The 20,418-nt window shown below is 38.9% G+C and overlaps 2 protein-coding genes across 2 annotated transcripts in view; one reads left to right on the forward strand and one right to left on the reverse strand.

Moving 5' to 3' along the window:
* glt1d1 (glycosyltransferase 1 domain containing 1) overlaps positions 1 to 4,751 on the reverse strand; it is a 42,380-nt gene extending 37,629 nt beyond the window's left edge. Inside the window, exons 1-4 of the mRNA XM_080893188.1 lie at positions 4,452 to 4,751; positions 3,880 to 4,031; positions 3,629 to 3,734; positions 656 to 707 (exon numbers count right to left, since the gene is read on the reverse strand). Of these exons, the coding sequence (XP_080749314.1) occupies positions 656 to 707; positions 3,629 to 3,734; positions 3,880 to 4,031; positions 4,452 to 4,519 (378 nt within the window). The 5' untranslated portion in view covers positions 4,520 to 4,751. The remainder of the gene's footprint in view (positions 1 to 655; positions 708 to 3,628; positions 3,735 to 3,879; positions 4,032 to 4,451) is intronic.
* A 279-nt stretch (positions 4,752 to 5,030) lies between these two features.
* slc15a4 (solute carrier family 15 member 4) overlaps positions 5,031 to 20,418 on the forward strand; it is a 29,228-nt gene continuing 13,840 nt past the window's right edge. The window contains exons 1-7 of the mRNA XM_080893187.1: positions 5,031 to 5,265; positions 5,457 to 6,088; positions 8,923 to 9,215; positions 9,818 to 9,956; positions 10,176 to 10,256; positions 15,274 to 15,454; positions 18,416 to 18,574. Of these exons, the coding sequence (XP_080749313.1) occupies positions 5,510 to 6,088; positions 8,923 to 9,215; positions 9,818 to 9,956; positions 10,176 to 10,256; positions 15,274 to 15,454; positions 18,416 to 18,574 (1,432 nt within the window). The 5' untranslated portion in view covers positions 5,031 to 5,265; positions 5,457 to 5,509. The remainder of the gene's footprint in view (positions 5,266 to 5,456; positions 6,089 to 8,922; positions 9,216 to 9,817; positions 9,957 to 10,175; positions 10,257 to 15,273; positions 15,455 to 18,415; positions 18,575 to 20,418) is intronic.

Below are 20,418 nucleotides of genomic sequence, written 5' to 3' on the forward strand. Positions count from 1 at the left end.
GGCAGAGATAAAGCACTCCACTTGCCTCAATCTGCAGCCTATGGCTGGAATCTAATCTGAAAATAAAACACTGTAATATTGTTTTAATGCCAGACTATTACGGGACAGGGCAGGATATTGTGTTTGTATAGTCAGAGCCCTTCTGCTGTATTTATTGACGCTGTCATTCTCCTGCCGTCTGCAGATGTGCTGTAAAAATGTAAACAAAAACTTTCTCTCTTATTATAAGCTGCAATTAAGCAGACAGAGTAAGAATCTGGGGGAATTGAAATACATGAACTGCGGCCAAACATAGGGCATGTGTGGAAAAAAGTGATATCTGCATGTGTAACCATCATGCGTCAAAGTTTAAACTGCATGTCAAATGGCTGGACAACCCCACCTGAAAGCCCATCCCTCCTCCCACTGGGGGAGGGGGCATTTTTTGTAACTTTCTGCAACTATCAATCCAGAATTTACAACTTCTGGTTAGATGTGCAGAGATGAGGGAAAATAGTAATTCTTCTTTTCTCCCTTTTGTCACTAAATTTCATGTGTTCAACCCAATGCAACACTATCAGCGGTCCTCAGAGAGATAGCCTAAAATGTGCTCGACTCAACTGAACCACGAATTACTTCAGTCAGTGTATCAAAAAACATAAGCGCATAATCATACCAAAAATAACTCTGCCTCTTCTTTCAGTTTGTCAGTAAATGCAACAGCAAACCTGATTGGGAACAAAGAAACACTTCATTATCACTGCTGTGCGAGGCATTTCAGCAAAACAAGAATTTTCACTATAGGCAGTAAATTATAGCCTTTTACAAGTCATAATGATTTTGACAACAATAAAAGGGGGGAAAAAGCTGTGCTAACAACACTAAAACACAGAAATCTGCAGGCAGAGCAGTATGAGAGCAGAAAAACTGCTTGTAGCTCGAAGCGAAAGGATTTCAGTACAAAAAGAGAAAGAATACAAGCTGGAAAATGAAGGGAATGTAGAGCAAAGAAACAAAAACGAAACAAAAGAACTGAAAGAAGATACTAATTTTCATTTGTAAGTGTGCATTATTAAATGGGCAAACAAGCCCTGGGCAGTGATGGGACTTTATGATCAAGGTTGGGATGAGATGGCACTAATAGTGGGAGGCGGGTGGATTGAGATGTTTAAAGCTTTGGAAAACAGGCTCTCGCACATTCCTCTAGAACAGGGATGGGCAACTCCAGGCCTCGAGGGCCGGTGTCCTGCAGGTTTTAGATATCACTCTGGGTCAGCACACCTGAATCCAATGATTAGTTCATTACCGGGCCTCTGGAGAACTGCAAGACATGTTGAGGAGGTTTAGCCATTTGAATCAACTGTGTTGGATCAAGGACACATCTAAAATCTGCAGGACACCGGCCCTCGAGGCCTGGAGTTGCCCACCCCTGCTCCAGAGGTCTTTTTCTAGATTTACTGCCATCTACTTTAATCAGCTAGAAAACTGAGACACTTCAGTGTGATGTCGGCTTGGATTAGAGCATAAAATTTAGATTAGCCAGATTAGCCATTAGCCTGCTAAACTAGTGGTTAGCTTGAATTCTTTCAGTCTTATTCTTTCCATAGATTGTTTATTAAAGATGGACGTAGTCTCAGTAGTTTGCGAGGTCGTGCTTTGAAGCCATTTTGGTATTTTGAACCTGGACATGATGAGGGAGGCGTGGACCTGACTGATAAACTAAAGGACGCTGCACAACGATTCAGGAGGAACCTCTCAGCCATAAGGTAGCTATGTCAGCAGAGCACACGCTGCTTTATCCTCTTGTTTGACTTTAATTGGGAAAAATTTGCAAAATCAACATCATGTAGTTTCCAGTAAGATTTTAAATTAGCAACTGAGTCTATAATCAGCAAACTGTTTACCTTTTAATTATTTTTACTTTTAATTGTATTTATTAAATTGTTTTACATTGATTTATTTAAAAAAACAAAAACAAAACCCAAATAAAAAGATTTGGATCAAGAGGTTCGAGGGTCTATGCTAATGATGTGCAATGCCACTGATTTTCTTTTCGATACCAAATAAAATTCCGGTACTAAATAAGGATAATAAACTTAATGTGTTTGGAAAATCAAAACAAAAAGTAGTGTATTTCCAATTATACCTTTATAATGAATACAAGACATCAGACTACTTGTTCTTATTGTTTAATTATGAAGAACAAACAAAAAAAAAAAACCCCCTGAAAACTCAACACCTACAGTTTACAATATTCAATTAACAATCAAAAATTAATATGAATGATTAACAATAATAAAGCTGAGGAACATTTTATTAATACATGTTATTATCTATCTTACATATGAAATATTTTAAGTTGAATTTGTTATTTTTTAAAGCCTACAATGTCTGTTTTACTGCAAGTAGGCTGTATATTTAATGACACCTACCCAATATAATCATTTTAAAAGCTCTACAATTCTAATAAATGGGATTTCATAGTTTTAAGGATGCGGAGAATTCCCACCACTTATACATCAACACAAAGCCTAAGCCTAGATGTAAGTCACTTTCCAAAATTTAGCAAAGTGCTACACGCAGGTGACGATTTAGGCGTAATATCATTACTTTCATTTTGTTCTTGTGAATCATAATCTACAAATTCACTCCAAATTGCAAAAAAAAAAAAGAATGAAAATCAATTCCAGAATATAAATATCTGTTATTGGTGGAATCAATGTTTAAGTATTGATCTACACACCGCTAATCCATGCAAACAGCTGTCTCGTCCCCTCCTGATCATTAGAAAGAATTCTGACTTGAAGCTATGTCCATCCTTTAAATACAGTCTATGATTCTTCATGCCCCAGAGGCCAGAAGATCTTGTACAGAGCCAGAGTTTTTGTGGTGTTTTTTTTTTTTTTTTTTTACCCCCAGTGAAAACCTGGAATTTATGTATTGAAGGAAAAAAATATTTTAAGCTTATATTCAGACAGCAGTGTTACTTGTGATTTGTTGTTATATCCAAGACTGAATAAAATACATAAAAATCACATGATTAGTGGATTAGAAGCTTTCTCATTTCATGTGAATAATTTTAATAAAAGATATGAAAGTGGTGACATTTACTTCCTGCTCGCACTTCAGGTTGGAGACATCTGAATCAAACCTTTATAAAAAGGAAGTTGGCAAAAATATGATATGACACATTACTAACATACTAGATATTAAACATGGATAAAGTCATGATTAATGATAACTGTCAAATTTGATATAATCAGCAGGTCCTTCTCATGGGAGACATGTTACAGGGTATTTCCTGTAATGAGCAGTCCTCTTGAAATGACACTCCAAGCTAGAACTGATTTTCCATTCCCACCTCTAATGCATCTGTGCTCCTTGTCCTATCGTAAGACGCTAACAAATGTGCTGTAGATGCAGCCTCCTAGTCTAATTAACAAAGCCAACAGATGATGCTGATATCACATTATTTATAATGTAGACTCTTTTGCAAATTGTGACTTTTCCGTTATTTTAAATGAAACTTTTCCAAAATCATTTTATAAATGGTATGGAATATGTATGATATGAAGGACTAAAGTTCATGTACTAAGTTTGGAGCCATCCGGAAGTTTTAAAATAGGAATTTGTAACAGTACAACATCACCTGGCTTTCAGTAGCACCTGTTCCATAACCACACGCTTCTGCTCCACTTTCACATCTTCATTTATGTCTGTGCCGCCAAAGATTACGCCAAAGGGTATTTCAATATCTATTGTAAAGAACAGACATAAAACAAAAAGGCAATGTGGGACTGAAAGCTGTACATTTGAAGACCCATTATGTGACAGCAAAAAAGAAAACGGATTTAAAGTATACAGCTGATAAGTAGATGATATAACAGCAAGTCAGTTTACCCATGAGAAGTCTGCCCGCTTTGAAAAGATGAATAGCCAGTGCAGCTTCAAACTTGGGATGTTCAGAGACCAGATTTACCACATCAGCAGGAGACTGAAACTCTCGTGCGTCTCTGAGCTCGCAAGTGTGTCCTGCTGACTCAATGTAGGACCTAAAACATAAAATTAACATTTGCTTATGGAAGGCAGGAAGGAAGACTGAGCGGTTGAGCAAATTCATAATGGTTAAAGCCAGGAAACGTCTTCCGCTATTTTAGCTATTTTAACATGAAACTGTAGACGGACAAGTGTTACCAATCACATTAAATTAAGCTCAGTTCCTGTTAAGAACAGAAGCCAAGGTCACCGGCAACACCCGTGTTTACTGCTACTCATCTTAAGGTGTCTCATTACACGATAAGGTTTGTATTTGGAGCCAACTTGTTACACTTATTTCACAGTGAAGTGATTTTACCAACAACACTTGCCCTGATGAAGTTAAATACTCCGTTATTGCGTCATAGTGTCACGCGCTAATTAATGAATCATACCAGCTATAAGAACCAGCTACACTTAGCAACTATGTTTGTTACCTTATTCTCTCAGCTGTAGTATGGTTCCCAGTTTTGGGGTTGAGACAGGCAAGGAAAAGTAATTTCATATCTCCTATGAAAGCAGGGCTGACGTGCTAATTAGCTACTTAACGCGAAATATTCGCGAAAAGCTGACGGCACCGATCGGGATATCTGCGTTTCAATGAGCTCGCTTAGCCGAGCTCCAATTACATTTCCTTGTCCGTAACTTAACACGTAGCAGCACCTAAGGGCAAGGCTGGTTCATGTTAGGGTTGCAAACAGACCGTCTAATGTAGTGCACCATGCTTGTAATGTTTACAAGTCCGTCTTCTATACGGCCCCCTGGAAACATGACTGTAAGCGGCGAAGTGCTGCCAGCCAATTTCACTTCATTTTCTTCTTCCTTTTTTTTGTTATGCCCATCCCCAAACCCCAAACCCTGTTGGTTCATGTTATATAATAACAGAATCAGCCGTAGCCAAAAAAAAAAGATTAAATTGCACTGCAGTGCCACTTCCTTCTCCCCTTGCTTAGCTCTGCGTAAGCGGAACAAATCCCTATATCACATGGATGGTGTTGCGCGCCTCGATTTGCAGTACCCGTCGCGTAAGTTTCATTTTCAGATCGTCTCCACAGCAACGCAAGAGTGACAGCTTTTGACTGAGCTATGTGTCACGCGACAGAACTGTGACATTGTTTTTCTGTTGACACCCAGTTCTCTTTTCATAAAGTTCAGCTTTTAGACAGTACAAACGAAACATTTGAGCGGTTAGTATGATCTAGATTGATGGAGACAACCGAAGACCTCTGGGACGTGTTTCTGTCATTAAAGGTAAGGTAATGAGAAACTTTAACAAGCTGATGTGGTGTTTAAGCTAGCTTACTTCAGGTTTGTAATAAGCTAAAAACCTATATGACAAGAAAATGGGCTCTTTGACAATTTAGATGTTGTGAATCCGGTACAGTTTTTTGTGTTTGTGCTGCGGTGTCACCGTTTGGTTTATATTTGTGTTTTATCTTCAGGTTTGAACTCTTAAAAATAAGGAAGAAACTCCATTCCACTAAGTTGGGCGAGAATGGCTAACAACAGGGACGCCAATGAGAGCACCCCTCTTTTGGACTCAGACACTGAGAGCAGACCTTCACCACCGTCAGTCTTCGAGGGAAGAAGACTGGCATGTGCGGCCATCCTGCTGGCCGAGTCACTAGAGAGGATTGCTTTCTATGGCATAACGTCAAACCTGGTTCTTTTTCTGAATGGTAGTCCTTTTTATTGGGAGGGCACTCAGGCGAGCCAGGCACCACTCATGTTCATGGGAGTAACTTACCTGATTTCACCATTTGGAGGCTGGTTGGCCGATGCATACCTCGGAAAATTCTTGACCATTGCTGCAAGTTTGGTTCTGTACATTTTTGGCATGCTGTTTTTCCCTTTTATTTCAAACGAGGGCACCAGGATACACCTGTGCGGGGAAGAAATGGCATTTCCTGTGCAGCCTGCTGAGTGTCTGAACACAAACGTTACCACTCCAAAAAACGTTACCTGCCCCATTCGTGCCCCATATTGTGGCCCAGCAGTCTATGGTGGACTTTTCTTAATTGCCTTAGGTGTGGGTACTGTGAAGTCTAACATCACTCCATTTGGGGCAGATCAGGTAGAGTATAAACAGCACTACTACGAGTTATTACAGTTTGTATTAATTAGTTAATACCTGGAATTTCCTGTTACCAGAAGGCTATAACCTGAACCATTAGCTTTCTGGAATTGGCTTGTATAAAATATGTAGTGGGGACATCAATGAAGTCAGACATGTGATGGGACTTTAGCTGCGCCATGACATTTCTCTGAGACATGCTCTTGATTATCATGGCTACTCATGGCTGTCACCATTAAAAACTAAACATTTTGAAGCATCTTGTAGAATAGACAACACATCTCTCTGGAACACATGCACAAACGGAGACATTTATAAACACTTCTTCAATTGTTCTTAGTTGGTAATAAGAAGTGAAACACACATCTGTCAGTTTAGTATCAAAATTATCTAGAGGGCCCTCCACAACATGCAATCATGGAAGTGGGAAAGTTCATCAATGGGGTCATTGTTTCTCAGAGTTATCTAATCAGGAAAGGATAAAATGTTTCAAGGGGAGCTGGCAGACTGAATATGATTAGTGCAATGTTATGTTCAAATACACAACACACAAAAGACACTGCTTTTTTTTTTTTTTTGGTAAAAGTCCACTAACCTTAAAGCAAACGCAATGCACCATGAGGTTACTTTTTCCTGCGTACTGAAACTGAAAGTTTTACCTCATACAGACAAAATTTTCCCATTAGTGATCCTCCAACTGAAAGTCCTTGGTGCGTGGGAGATTTGAATATTTAAGAGAAACAGAAGAGTCCCTGTTAAAATTGGCCTCATTCCTAATAACGACACCCTCTCACAGCGTAAAAAAATTATCATACTGATTGTTGTGATTTCCCCTTTTAAATACAGTGCATTTGCATGAAAAAAAAGGTTTGTGACCTCTTTGGAATTACCAAACCTGGACTTGCAGTTTTGTCAGTCATGATACTTGGTCTGATCTTCAGTGACAATTGTAAAGAAACACAATCTGACTGAACATATAGCACAAAAAGTTGGATTTATATTATTTTATTGTTTGTAGCAACTCGTTGTTGAACCTCCTTTAGCAGCTACAGCTTTCACATGGGGGCTGTTTCCGGTAGCTGCTCATAAGACGATTTAATGTTTGTTTGCTAGTTCACCCAACCTTTCCTTTAAAACACAGACAGCTGCTCTTTAATTCAGTGATAACAAGCTATCCAAACAATGATGTTGGTTCAACCAGACTTTAAAGTTGGGATGATGGTGTTGTCCACCTTTTGATAAATCTCTTCATGCATCACTGATCTAGAAATGTCATTAAAAATTTGTAGATCTTCTAAGCTTTCCAACTAATGGCCGGGTCTGGTTGTTTTGCTAGTAGTGTGTTTTCCCTTGAATCCAGTTGTGGAAATATCTACAGGTGTTACCACTCGGAGACAGATTTATTTTAATTGTAAATATTTCATTAGTTTTATTTTGTGTTGAGAGTTTATTCATATTTAGTTGAATTTTCATTATGTAGGGGTATTTGTCAGGGAAATATTCAAGAAATTTAGAAGAAGTATCACTATAAAAACACAATTTCTGTGTCATGTATTCACACTACACCAAAACATTCTAATGTGTGTTGCTCTGACAAAGACTAAAACATATTTCCTCTTGTAGTTTCCTACTTTTTGCGTTAAGTTTAGTTTTTATTTCAGGTAACTTAAATGTTTTTGTAACTATAGTCTTGCTTCAGGTCTTTAGAAAAAAGCTTTTATAGCCTTTTGTAGCTTCATATATCTCTAAATGCTTTTACAATCGAGAGGGAGGTGTTCATCGTTTATGTTAACAATCAAAAGTCAGACTTTTATGCCTTTTTTATATGGGGGGCACCCCAACAACCACCCAGCATCATTTTCTTAATTGGATACCACTGAGGTTCACACAGAGTTGCGAGTTTAGTTAAGTTGTGTTTACTATAATTGTGACCTATATGAAGTCTGGACAACATTTTATGATTAATCATTGCAGAAATCCCAGTAATTTCAGACAACTGACAAGAATTTATTTTTCCAGCTATGCCATGAGGGAATTACTTTCATAACTGACTCTGCACAAATGCACTGATGAACCCCAGAAAAATTTATGCTGAATATATTGACCTTATGTTCAGCATGTTTTAGCTGTACCAGCATCTTTTGTGCTTGTATATAAGCGACATATCCATCAGGAATTGAGAAAATCTTTTCACTCAAAAGAATAACTGTATGTGGGATGGATCGGATGATAATATTATGTGTTGGCATAGACAGCTATTGAAGCGTTACTAAGCCAATATTATAACCTTTAATTGTAACCTTTTAAAGAATGCTAAAAACTACAATAAGCAGATAAAGAATAAAGAAAACGTTGCTTCTATTGTTCTGCTCATTTCACTCAGCTGAGATGATAAAATGATAAAGTTATTATAAAGTTTGCACAGTATTGCTATGTATATTTTACCATAAATGTGGCAAACGTGTTGACTCATGCAAATTGGTATTCAGCTTGTGATCACTGTTTCTCTTTGTTAGTGACAGTTCACGGTTGTGTTTTGATCATTTTAGGTTTTTACAAACTGTACTTTGTACTATATGTTATAGCTTTGAGTCATGCAGCCATAGTTTAAATCAATTTAAACCCTGTTTCTTGGCTTTGAAACCTAATCTTTTATATCAGACGACTTGTGACTTCACTTATTTTTTTATAACAATCAGATGCTGGTAGTTAACTTACAAACTCATGACAAACCACTGTTGCAAAGTTCAGAGTACACTTACTCTTCTTACACGCTCTTTTTGTTTGGATTAAAGAAAAGAAAAAACGTCACCCTGTGCTTTGTGTGCTCGCAGGTCAAAGACAGAGGACCAGAGGCCACTCGCAGATTTTTCAACTGGTTCTACTGGTCTATTAACTTGGGTGCCATTCTGTCACTGGGAGGTGTGGCCTACATCCAGCAAAACGTTAGCTTTGAGGTTGGCTACATCCTTCCTACTGTGTGCCTTGGGATCTCTTTCCTGGTCTTTCTCCTGGGGCGTATGGTTTTCATCAACAAGCCCGCAGATGGGAGTGCCTTTACTGACATGTTCAAGATCCTGGCTTTTGCCTGCTGTTCACAGAAACCAGTGGAGCCAAACCTGCTCCGGTAAGAGTGACATTTCATACAGTAATTAAATACATATACAAACAAAGCACACCCAGATCAGTCTCAGTGGGACAGCTTCCTAAAGTAGTGTAGTGACGTTAGTTGGATGGTGACTGTGAACCAGTGGAATAAAATGGCTCTATTTTATTGGTAGAGCTTTATGTTAAAACCTCCTTTGATCCACCTGTATAATTCTTTTTTTTCCCCCATTGGTTCAGGCATTCATCTTCGTTCCATGTGGTTAAGTTATTCTGAAGTGCGGATACTTGACTTTGAACCAAAGTAGCACTATTAGCTCATAAACTTGACATTGAATATTTTAAGTTGGGCAGTCCTGCTGCCTTTCAAGAATTTCTTATTAAGACATTTTCTCCAGAGATGGGGATTATAGGCTTTAGAAAAAAAGTTTCTTTCATATCTCTAGAAGTGCTGTTGTTAAAGGCCGAGAGATTCACATAAAAGGCTGGTTAATTTCCCACTTAAAGAGCACAGACCAATTCTAGTTTATTCTGGATTTATTTTTGCTTTATGCCATTAATTACACTGTATTTTTAAACTATTTCAATCAGGTTTATGTTTATTAAATTTTTCCTGTGAAACAGCAAACCGGCACTACTGGACAGTGCCAAAGTGACTTACGGAGGGAAATTTCCTGAAGAGAAAGTAGAGGAAGTCAAAGCACTGGTGAAGGTTCTTCCGGTTTTCTTTGCTCTTATTCCGTACTGGACTGTATACTTTCAGGTAAGATCAGCCGATATAAAGTTAGATCCAAACATTAACACAGTATTGCGCATGATGAGAAATGCAAAGTGAGAACACAAGAGATAATGTGCACACATTATCAGGTAAAACATTGTTTGTGCCAAAACTGGAGAAGAATGGTGTGCACCAGACACCCTGGTGATCACAAAGTGGAGAACGACTTCACGCTGAGACTTTAATCTCCTTTTCGCATTACAGATGCAGACAACGTACATCCTGCAGAGCCTCCATCTGAAGATTCCTGATACAACCCCAAACAGCACTTCTGACTTCTCTAAGGTAAACTGAAGTGGAGACACTCTCCTGCACCTCTTTCCTGTTTAATTAACAATTTTAGTGCCAGTGTGCTCTGACTTGATTTGTGCTGTGGCACTCTTAACTGTTCTCTAATTCTCTGTAGTCAAACATAACAGCGTGGAGCTCTAGCCTGCTTTCTCACAAGTGGTTTTGATCTATATTTTTTACTGCTGACACTAAAGGAGTCAGTAGGCCACTGACACACAACAGCTGGAGGCAGCAGCAAAGGCTGATAATGCAACGGGGATTAAGTGAGAACTTCATAGACTAATACCTCACAGATTAGCAACTGGCTGGCATTGTATCTCACCACAGCAGCGCCTCCACCTGTTTCTGTTTGGCAAATTTTGCTGGTATACCTGTCTCTCACTTTGCCTGATTCTATTTTCAGTTTGGCAAATTTAAGTTTTCGTTTTATAGTGGCACTAGAAAATAGAGAAAATTGGGTAGCAGGGAAGGACCAGTGGAGTGACATTCAGTAAATGGTCCAGCAAGGAATGGAGGAACCAGTGCTCAGGCATTTGTGCCTATGTGATACACGCCCAATACTTGTCTATCAGGACAACTGTAGTAGATTAGATGTTGAGCGCTGCGGTGCTTTGATGACTGAAAATCAAAAGGTTCAAAAGCAATGAAATTAACTTGAGTAGTAACAGCAGCTTATGTAGTGCAGTAAGTCTGTTCATATTTCTGAACAGGCATGCTTGAGGTGATTGTGAAGTGTACCGACTTCACAGAATTGTGAAGTGAAACACTTGTCGGTAAACCTCGCAGTCTGAGTTAGTGCTCTTGAAAAGCCACAAAAATACTCGACTTGGAACATCGTGAAACTATGTTACATGGCTTTGTTTACTTGTGTAACATGTTTACAACTGTGTTTAAGAACTACATTTCTACAAAGTTTTCCTAAGTGCACCGTTTATCTGGTAGGAAAAAATGGAACTAGGCCCTTCCTGCTACCGGCCTCGACATTTGTCATTATCAAAAGGGAAGTGAGAATAGATGTCTCGTCTCACCTGACACATTTCAGTGGCCAACCTGAACAAAAACTGTCTCTTTGGAGAAATGGCACCCATACTACTATAACTACTACTCTGAGGTTACAATTTATGAATTTAGAGTAATTTTTTGACTAGTTGCTTTATTTTTGGGTTTGATTGGCAATTTGAAAACAAAACTACGTGAATTTGAAAATCACATTTTAAAATTAAAACTGTTTTCATGGTAACCCACAATAAATTCAATACTTCATGCCCTGTTACTCGTTCAGAGGATAAACAATGTATTATTCGTCTGCAGAGATTACATATTTCTATAAGCTTTTTTTTCTAATCTGTTACAATAGATTATAAGGGTTAGAGCAGTGAAGCTGCAGGAAACTTCATTACATGGTTTAGAAATCCCCCCAACGTCTCACACCAACTTGGACATAGTAATCAAGTATATGTTTCTGCAGTTATCTCAGAAATGCTTTGCAGTGATCTAAAATTATTTGTTCCATTGTTCTTCTGTCTTTAAATTTGTTTTTTTAATTTCTTAAAAACTTGTTTTTAAAATCTCTCAGTATCTCAGTATTAAGTTAGGCGTATGTACAAACTCTGATCTTAAGGTGTAAAGAAAATTCTGTGATATTTGCAAACGATCGTAATGCTTAGATGCTGAAATTTGAGTCACACATTAACATGTGTCCCTTGAGCTTATGCGCACAGGATCATTGTTGCAAGTCTGAAAACTTGAATCTCAAAATTGGATTCATGTGAAAGCCAGTTGAAGCCCGAAATGTGATAATGATCAGCCATGCATGATGTTTTACAGCAAATAGATTTTTATTTTATTTATTTATTTTGTCAATTCACAGTCCAAATGTAAACAAAAACACTGGGTTACTACTGCTACTGGGTTACTACTACTACTACTAATGTTTGAAAATGCAGAACTGCGTAGAGTACACAAAAGAGGCTGCAGACATTTGCTGGAAGCGTGTGGTGGCTTCTCCCAAACTGAATGGCCATTGCAATTCACACAGTTGTGCGCTCTCAGAAACAGCCACGTTGTATATCTACAGGGAGTGCAGAATTATTAGGCAAATGAGTATTTTGTCCACATCATCCTCTTCATGCATGTTGTCTTACTCCAAGCTGTATAGGCTCGAAAGCCTACTACCAATTAAGCATATTAGGTGATGTGCATCTCTGTAATGAGAAGGGGTGTGGTCTAATGACATCAACACCCTATATCAGGTGTGCATAATTATTAGGCAACGTCCTTTCCTTTGGCAAAATGGGTCAAAAGAAGGACTTGACAGGCTCAGAAAAGTCAAAAATAGTGAGATATCTTGCAGAGGGATGCAGCAGTCTCGAAATTGCAAAGCTTCTGAAGCGTGATCATCGAACAATCAAGCGTTTCATTCAAAATAGTCAACAGGGTCGCAAGAAGCGTGTGGAAAAACCAAGGCGCAAAATAACTGCCCATGAACTGAGAAAAGTCAAGCGTGCAGCTGCCAAGATGCCACTTGCCACCAGTTTGGCCATATTTCAGAGCTGCAACATCACTGGAGTGCCCAAAAGCACAAGGTGTGCAATACTCAGAGACATGGCCAAGGTAAGAAAGGCTGAAAGACGACCACCACTGAACAAGACACACAAGCTGAAACGTCAAGACTGGGCCAAGAAATATCTCAAGACTGGTTTTTCTAAGGTTTTATGGACTGATGAAATGAGAGTGAGTCTTAATGGGCCAGATGGATGGGCCCGTGGCTGGATTGGTAAAGGGCAGAGAGCTCCAGTCCGACTCAGACGCCAGCAAGGTGGAGGTGGAGTACTGGTTTGGGCTGGTATCATCAAAGATGAGCTTGTGGGGCCTTTTCGGGTTGAGGATGGAGTCAAGCTCAACTCCCAGTCCTACTGCCAGTTTCTGGAAGACACCTTCTTCAAGCAGTGGTACAGGAAGAAGTCTGCATCCTTCAAGAAAAACATGATTTTCATGCAGGACAATGCTCCATCACACGCGTCCAAGTACTCCACAGTGTGGCTGGCAAGAAAGGGTATAAAAGAAGAAAAACTAATGACATGGCCTCCTTGTTCACCTGATCTGAACCCCATTGAGAACCTGTGGTCCATCATCAAATGTGAGATTTACAAAGAGGGAAAACAGTACACCTCTCTGAACAGTGTCTGGGAGGCTGTGGTTGCTGCTGCACGCAATGTTGATGGTGAACAGATCAAAACACTGACAGAATCCATGGATGGCAGGCTTTTGAGTGTCCTTGCAAAGACAGGTGGCTATATTGGTCGCTGATTTGTTTTTGTTTTGTTTTTGAATGTCAGAAATGTATATTTGTGAATGTGGAGATGTTATGTTGGTTTCACTGGTAAAAATAAATAATTGAAATGGGTATATATTTGTTTTTTGTTAAGTTGCCTAATAATTATGCATAGTAATAGTCACCTGCACACACAGATATCCCCCTAAAATAGCTAAAACTAAAAAGAAACTAAAAACTACTTCCAAAAACATTCAGCTTTGATATTAATGAGTTTTTGGGTTCATTGAGAACATGGTTGTTGTTCAATAATAACATTATTCCTCAAAAATACAACTTCCCTAATAATTCTGCACTCCCTGTACTGTGCCTCATGACAGCATGTGATAAAAGAATCCTATACTATCATTTATGAAAGATTAAAGGCTCTTCCTCTCCTTAAATGTAACAGTACTTGTAGCTGAAAAACAGAGCATTCTTATTGAAATTATAATTGCATGTAATGTGTTCCCAAACACCTAATAGTGTAATTTTACTGCTTTCGTGACTCCCACATTAACCCCAAGCCAACTTTTACCTTTTAACAGACAAAAATGAATACATATTTCAAATGTAATATTATTGCATATATTAAAAGCATGCTTCAATAAATCTTGTTTCATGCTGATCTAAAGGGTGGTCTAGGGAAATAATGGCTAAAATGCTCACAACCTGCCATGTGCAACCATATTTTTATGGGATACTTTTTGATCCCTAAATGGTGGCACTATCCAATTTTCTCAAGATAAAGAGCAGCAGAAAATATAAATCTTGCAATAAGTCTTCATCATTTCCCAAATTGCTAAATCAGTATACAGTGTGTATGTGTGGTTTTGTTTTGGGGAAGTGGGGAAGAAAACAAAACAAAAAAAAACACACGGAGATTTGTGAGATTTGGGCCTGCTGAGACACCTCAGTCATTCATGCCAGCCTTGCCTTGGCAAAGAAGAAGTCTCATTTAGCACTTCCTATCATTTTGAATATGATAATGTACAAACAAGAGAGAAAAACACTCTCTAAGGAGCTGCGTACAGATTGCCAGCGGTCGCTCTAAGAAATGGAAATTCAATTTGAGAATAAATGATCCTATCAGAAGTGTTAAACCAGAGACCCATCAGGAGCTCAGATGGCACTTGGAATTTGAATTGCACAAAACAAAACAAACAAACAAAAACTCTGCTCCAGCAGTCTGCACTGTTACACTGCTCAGTCAGTGAGATATTGCCTCAACTTGTAAATACTTTGTATGCTTATAGTGGAATTTCTGTTTGATTGATATGTCATCCAGTCTGTTTACACAGTGCAATTATTCCTTCCAAAGATTACGCTTTATCGTGATAATTCAGAATCAGTTTTGTCAATTTTGTCTCACATTTAAGCTTTAATAGATTGGAATGTAAAAAAGAGAACTTATGAATCCTATTAATACTAGTGCTGCTGCTGCTACGGCTGTGAATAATAAGCTGAATATTTATTTGGTATTGACTGCCTGCTTGCATTACTATACATGCTATTTATGTTTTGTTTTTTAAATTGCTTCATGTTTTGCTTTTGACCACCTGGGGGTGCCAGAGCAGTATCAAGTCTGAAGGATGCACAGACTCCAGTGAATGCAAACATTTGGCGAACTGTGTAGTTTTCATACTTTTTTGCCTTTTGTTCTCTTTCATCCCATGTTTCTCCCCCTGGATTCCCCAGATGACGTTCCGCTTCCCGCCTGCTTGGCTCACCATGTTTGACGCAGTGCTCATTATCATGCTGATTCCCCTGAAGGACAAAGTGGTGGACCCAATCCTGAAACGGCGCGGCCTGCTGCCCTCCTCCCTGAAAAGGATCGCAGTAGGGATGTTCTTTGTCATGTGCTCGGCCGTGGCAGCGGGTGAGTGCACCCGCAGCCGAGTTCTCTGTACATGTCACTTAAATAGTACAAACACAACAAAGTAAAAAGGCAAAGTTGGGTGTTATTTTCTGTGGCAGATGGAACATACAATCAGCAGTTCCAGTGCCACATCTACTTCATCTATATTTTCATTACTTTTGGTAACATGGCTTTAATACAAAGCCGCTTCACTGACATGACTTGAATATGGTCACTGAACTTTTTTTTTTTTAAATTTTTATTGCTATTCTGGTGTTGCTTTATGTGGGACTCGAAAGATGGTTTGTCACAGATTTATAGTCTATTCCAGAATCCCATGACTTTCCATCTGGCAAAGGAAAAGCAGCAGATATTGTCCCCCCTCACTCAGTAGCTTATAGAGAGCGCTGTGGCATCTAACTTTTTAGTCCTGTGTGACTGCACCAGCCGTGCTCAGTCGTGTTCTTTTCCAGTCTGTAGATTGTTTTCGAAAGCTTCAGCCAGGCCTGTCAGTGCATCCAGGCTAAAATGTTTCGAGCATGAAGGCAGGAAGAAAAGCCAATCAGTCTACATTGTATTCCACAAACGCTCCACTTTTTCTTACACAGAAATGCAAATGTGCAAAATGAACATATTTTACTATTAGTGATCCTTAGATATTGACTAGTGTGGTTTTATAGATGGGGAATAATGCACTTAATGAAAATAAACAGCAGTTGTTGGGGATAATTGTGAGGGAATCTCTGTAGAACTGGCCGTTCTTTCATCTCATTTCATTTCATTTTTGAGTTTGTAGTCAAATGTCTTAACAACAGTTTCCACGACAAGCATGCTTTGTATCCTTATATAGCACAAGCAAGCCGATTCTACAGTTTTCAACAAATCACAACCGAAGTGTCATAACATTAGCTCACGATTATTTTATGGTATGTTTTACGTCTGTTTTTACAAACTGGTCTTATCTCCACGTATGATAAACTTGTTTATTCTTGCTCCTTTATGGTCATCTGATAGCAGAATGTGTAAAAAACACAACAAACCCCCCAAACCCAGCAACTTAATAAATTAAAGCTCACCTCATCAAAACAGTGAGTGTAAAAAGAAGACTGTAGAGTCCTCAAATGTTCTAGTGTTGATTGGCAGAGTAAGACCATCAAACAAATCTTTTTCAATCAACCTGATGCGGTAGAATGATTATTAACCAAATCCGTAGTGTTTATTTTTCAGTTTAAATATCAGAGGATGTGAGGTTTCTGACAAGTAAAGGTCCTTCTAATATTTTCATTTTCATGTTCCAAAGCTGGTTAGCTGTTTGCTTTTCCATTCGACTCACTGAAATAAAGTGCAGCACTTGCATTTAAATTCAGGCAAAATAAACTCAGAATATTGCAGAAGGCTGTTTTGAGTTCTGGGAGTGGAGAGAATGTGTTTATGGTGTGGGAATTGGACAGATGAGTACACAACTCGTGTGCGACAAATTTCTGACCTGGATTCCAGGAGACAAATCGGAGGACTCTGTCAAAGTTTTACAGTAATATGCTTTGTAAAGTGAATTACTGAGATGCAGTATAATGATATTGCATCTGCAGCTTATTTGAATAATTATTCAGACAGCAGTAATTTGCAGAGCCTGTGCACCGTTTATCCCCAGAACTGACTCGATTCACATTTGTTCAGTTACGCACACTGACTCCTGGGAGCTGCCTTACACTGTTATTACATTTCAAGCTGCATTCTAAGTTGACTTTACTCGGTGCTTATCTGTAGCGGTCCAAAAGCTAAAATCATGAAGTTCAAAGACTGACAGATGGATAGCTGTGAATGTCCAAGTGTGGCACCTTTTATCCACAGACTAGATAGTTGTCACACATGACACTGCCGGCACGCCACACCGCTGCTCCTCGGCGGTAGCATCTCTTTCATCTTGTTGTGTATTTGTCTAGACTGGTGCAGCAGTATTTTACACAGTGAAGCCGTATGTGCTGACACACGTGGTACAAGGACAGGTGGACTACCCATGCAGTGAAAAGGGACTACTGAAGGCATGCTGCTAAGTAGACAGTGGACTGTTTCTGATCATTTATGTACAACGCTCCCAGACTTTGGCCACATGCTGACCAGCTCTCAAAAACTATGCTGACATTGTCTTTTCTGTTGTTTTTTTGTTTGTTTGTTTTTTAGCATGCTGTCTCACTTTTCTCACTTTATGTCTGATCTCATTTGGTTAAAGCTCAATGGCTATTGCACCCAAAGCATTTCTCTCTCTCACTCTTTCTCGCCCTCTTTCTCCTTTTTTTTTTTTTTTTTTTCCAGAAAAGCTGGAGCAGAGTTTCCAGGGATCACGCTGGGTTGTCTGTTGTGTGATATTTAGTTAGGGTGGGTGGGGGGGAGCAGAGATGTGTGTGTTTATAGAGTGCGACTTGCTCGGGGCAGCTCAGTGGCCGTGCTGTTCGAGATGGACAGCTGGTATTATAGGATATCCGGATTACAAGGCTACAACTCCTCTCAAATATAGCATTAAGTGCAGTTATGATAGGAGGCTGTCTCTGGGAGTTATCTGGAAATAGCCGCTGGTTACATGATAATAGCTATCGAATAAAGCTTTTAGGAAGCAGCGGCAGTTGATGACAACTGCCTGGTTCTTATTATTGAATCATCTGCACCGTCCCATTACCAGCTGCCAGAATATAGAAGCGTGCAGATGTGATCTTAATGAAGTGTAGGCTAGCCTTAAAATGAGCTAAATCCTTAATGGACTGTTCAGTGTTGAAAACTCTAAGTCTGGCAGCTTCTTGCTGTATGTTGGTGTCACGAACTTTAAAGTATCCTTTCCAAAATATATAAGCCTTTTCAAATTACCCATGCTAAATATAGCATGGGTAATTGGTGTGTGTGTGTAATAAATTTTAGGTCTTGTTTTTTTTTGCTTTCCCCTTAGTTAATTGTTCTTCCTTGCACTGTTTTCTGGGTCCACCCCATCAGGTATTTTGGAGACAAAGCGCCTGGAGATCGTCAAATCCAATGGTACCATTGACCAGATGCTTGGGAGCGTCATCTACCACGCGGCAGATTTGGCCATATGGTGGCAGATCCCTCAGTACGTGCTGATTGGAATCAGCGAAATATTTGCCAGCATTGCAGGTACAGCCAGTTGACATCCTCTGTGAAGTTTTCAAATAAATGCTAAACACTTTCATTTAATAGTGCGATCAGGTAAACATGATGACTCAGACAAATGGTAAAATGTCACATCCTTCTCCAGAGTAAGAGACTTGTACTTTGAGTTGATCAGCTTTTCCCTTTGAACATTCAGAATAGATTGGGGGCTAAAGCCCATTGTGCCTATTCCTGTAAGCACAATGCAGTGAAGACTAATGTGTAAATCCTTTTTGAACAATTTGTTTGATTTATTGCCATCCGGCACCAGCTTAATGTGTTTGTGGGTTGCAGTCCATACTCCAGAGTAAATAGCCCACAACATCAATTGATAATTGATTATCCCGATTTTATCACACTACTGCAAGACATTGTTAAGTAACGGAGCATTTTCCTTATTTGGAAAATGCTCCCTTACTTAACAATGTAACTGTTTTTTAACAAACAGGGAGGAAAAAGCAAAGCTTTCATTTTACGTCCAGTGCTCTTGAAACAGATAGAGGAGATGGCGAGATGCATAAAGGTACAGATAGGTTATATTTGTAATTGCAGTGCAAGGTGGAGCGTGATATAAAGCTTTCACCTTTAATGTTTAATAGTGTGGTAAGCTGACATTTTTAGATATGCGCCATCATATGCAATGACTCTTACATTGGGCCTTTTTCCTTCTACAAACAAGGGACGGCTCAGAGATAATACTAACAAATTGCACTGACACATATTCACTTAGTTAGCTTTCACAGCTGACACGCTGTTAATAAGGACGTGTTACACCATAGCAAATGAAAGTTTAATTATCAGTCCAGCAGTTTGATAGATCTGACATTTACATCTGCGTACATACACCAAAGAAGCAGAAAACGGCTCTTAAACATCCTATTAAGATTTCTTCTTATCAAATTGCACTTTTAAAAGGATTGTACTGCAGATTTACATTCATTTACATTTAAGATGACATAGTATAACAGGTTATTTGCACCTCTAATTTGTAATATTTTAAATAGGCTCATAATTTTTCATCCATCTCTATCATTTGTCCAGTAAGAAGCAGCAAATACGTTAAACTAATACTGGTAAGGCTTTGTAATTACATTCCTCTTTGTCAGCGTAGAAAATGTTACAATGGCTGAGATTGTTTGTGAACATTATTTAGTCGAGACAAGACGATTCTAAGAAGGCAATTCAACCGTATTTTTTTCTCCCCACAAAATTTTTGTGCTTCAAATTTCAAGTGTTTCATTTATTTATTTATTTATTTTTCTCAGAGAAATACATTTCCTGTCATTTATGTTTGCAAAAGCAATGAAAAAGAAAAGAATTGCATTGGCTCAAGGCGGGTCAGAGTAGCTCTTAGTTCAAACAACAGCTACAGTCCTGTTTGTGATCATTTTCCAGGTATCGGCTCAAAACTGCTCGGTAAGAAACTCGCGAGAAATGAGAGTCATTTCATTTCTTGCGAGCCCTGGTGTGAAGAGTAAATGCCTTTTCATTAACAGCTTTGGGGAGAGCATATTGCCCCAGTAATACAATAATGTGGGGATTTGCTTTAATGCTGTTTGTGTTTGTAAGAAATGCACTAAATGTGAAATTCTTTATGAAGTTGTTTTGCGTTGAACGGAGTAGCAGCTGTGGGCCATTTTTATCCTTTAGCATGCAGACATACAAAATAGGGCAATATACCTCGCATTCTGCTTATCTATCTAATTGGAATCTGTATTTTTTTGCTTACTTTCTCTTGCAGTCATTGCCTTAGTGATTCAACTTTGTTAATCCCTCTAGGCATGATTGAGTCATTCTCCCACTACTATGAAATGTCCTACAACATATTG

This window comes from Rhamphochromis sp. 'chilingali' (genome assembly GCF_963969265.1).
Source record: "Rhamphochromis sp. 'chilingali' genome assembly, chromosome: 10".
In the NCBI taxonomy this organism is placed as follows: Eukaryota; Metazoa; Chordata; class Actinopteri; order Cichliformes; family Cichlidae; genus Rhamphochromis; species Rhamphochromis sp. 'chilingali'.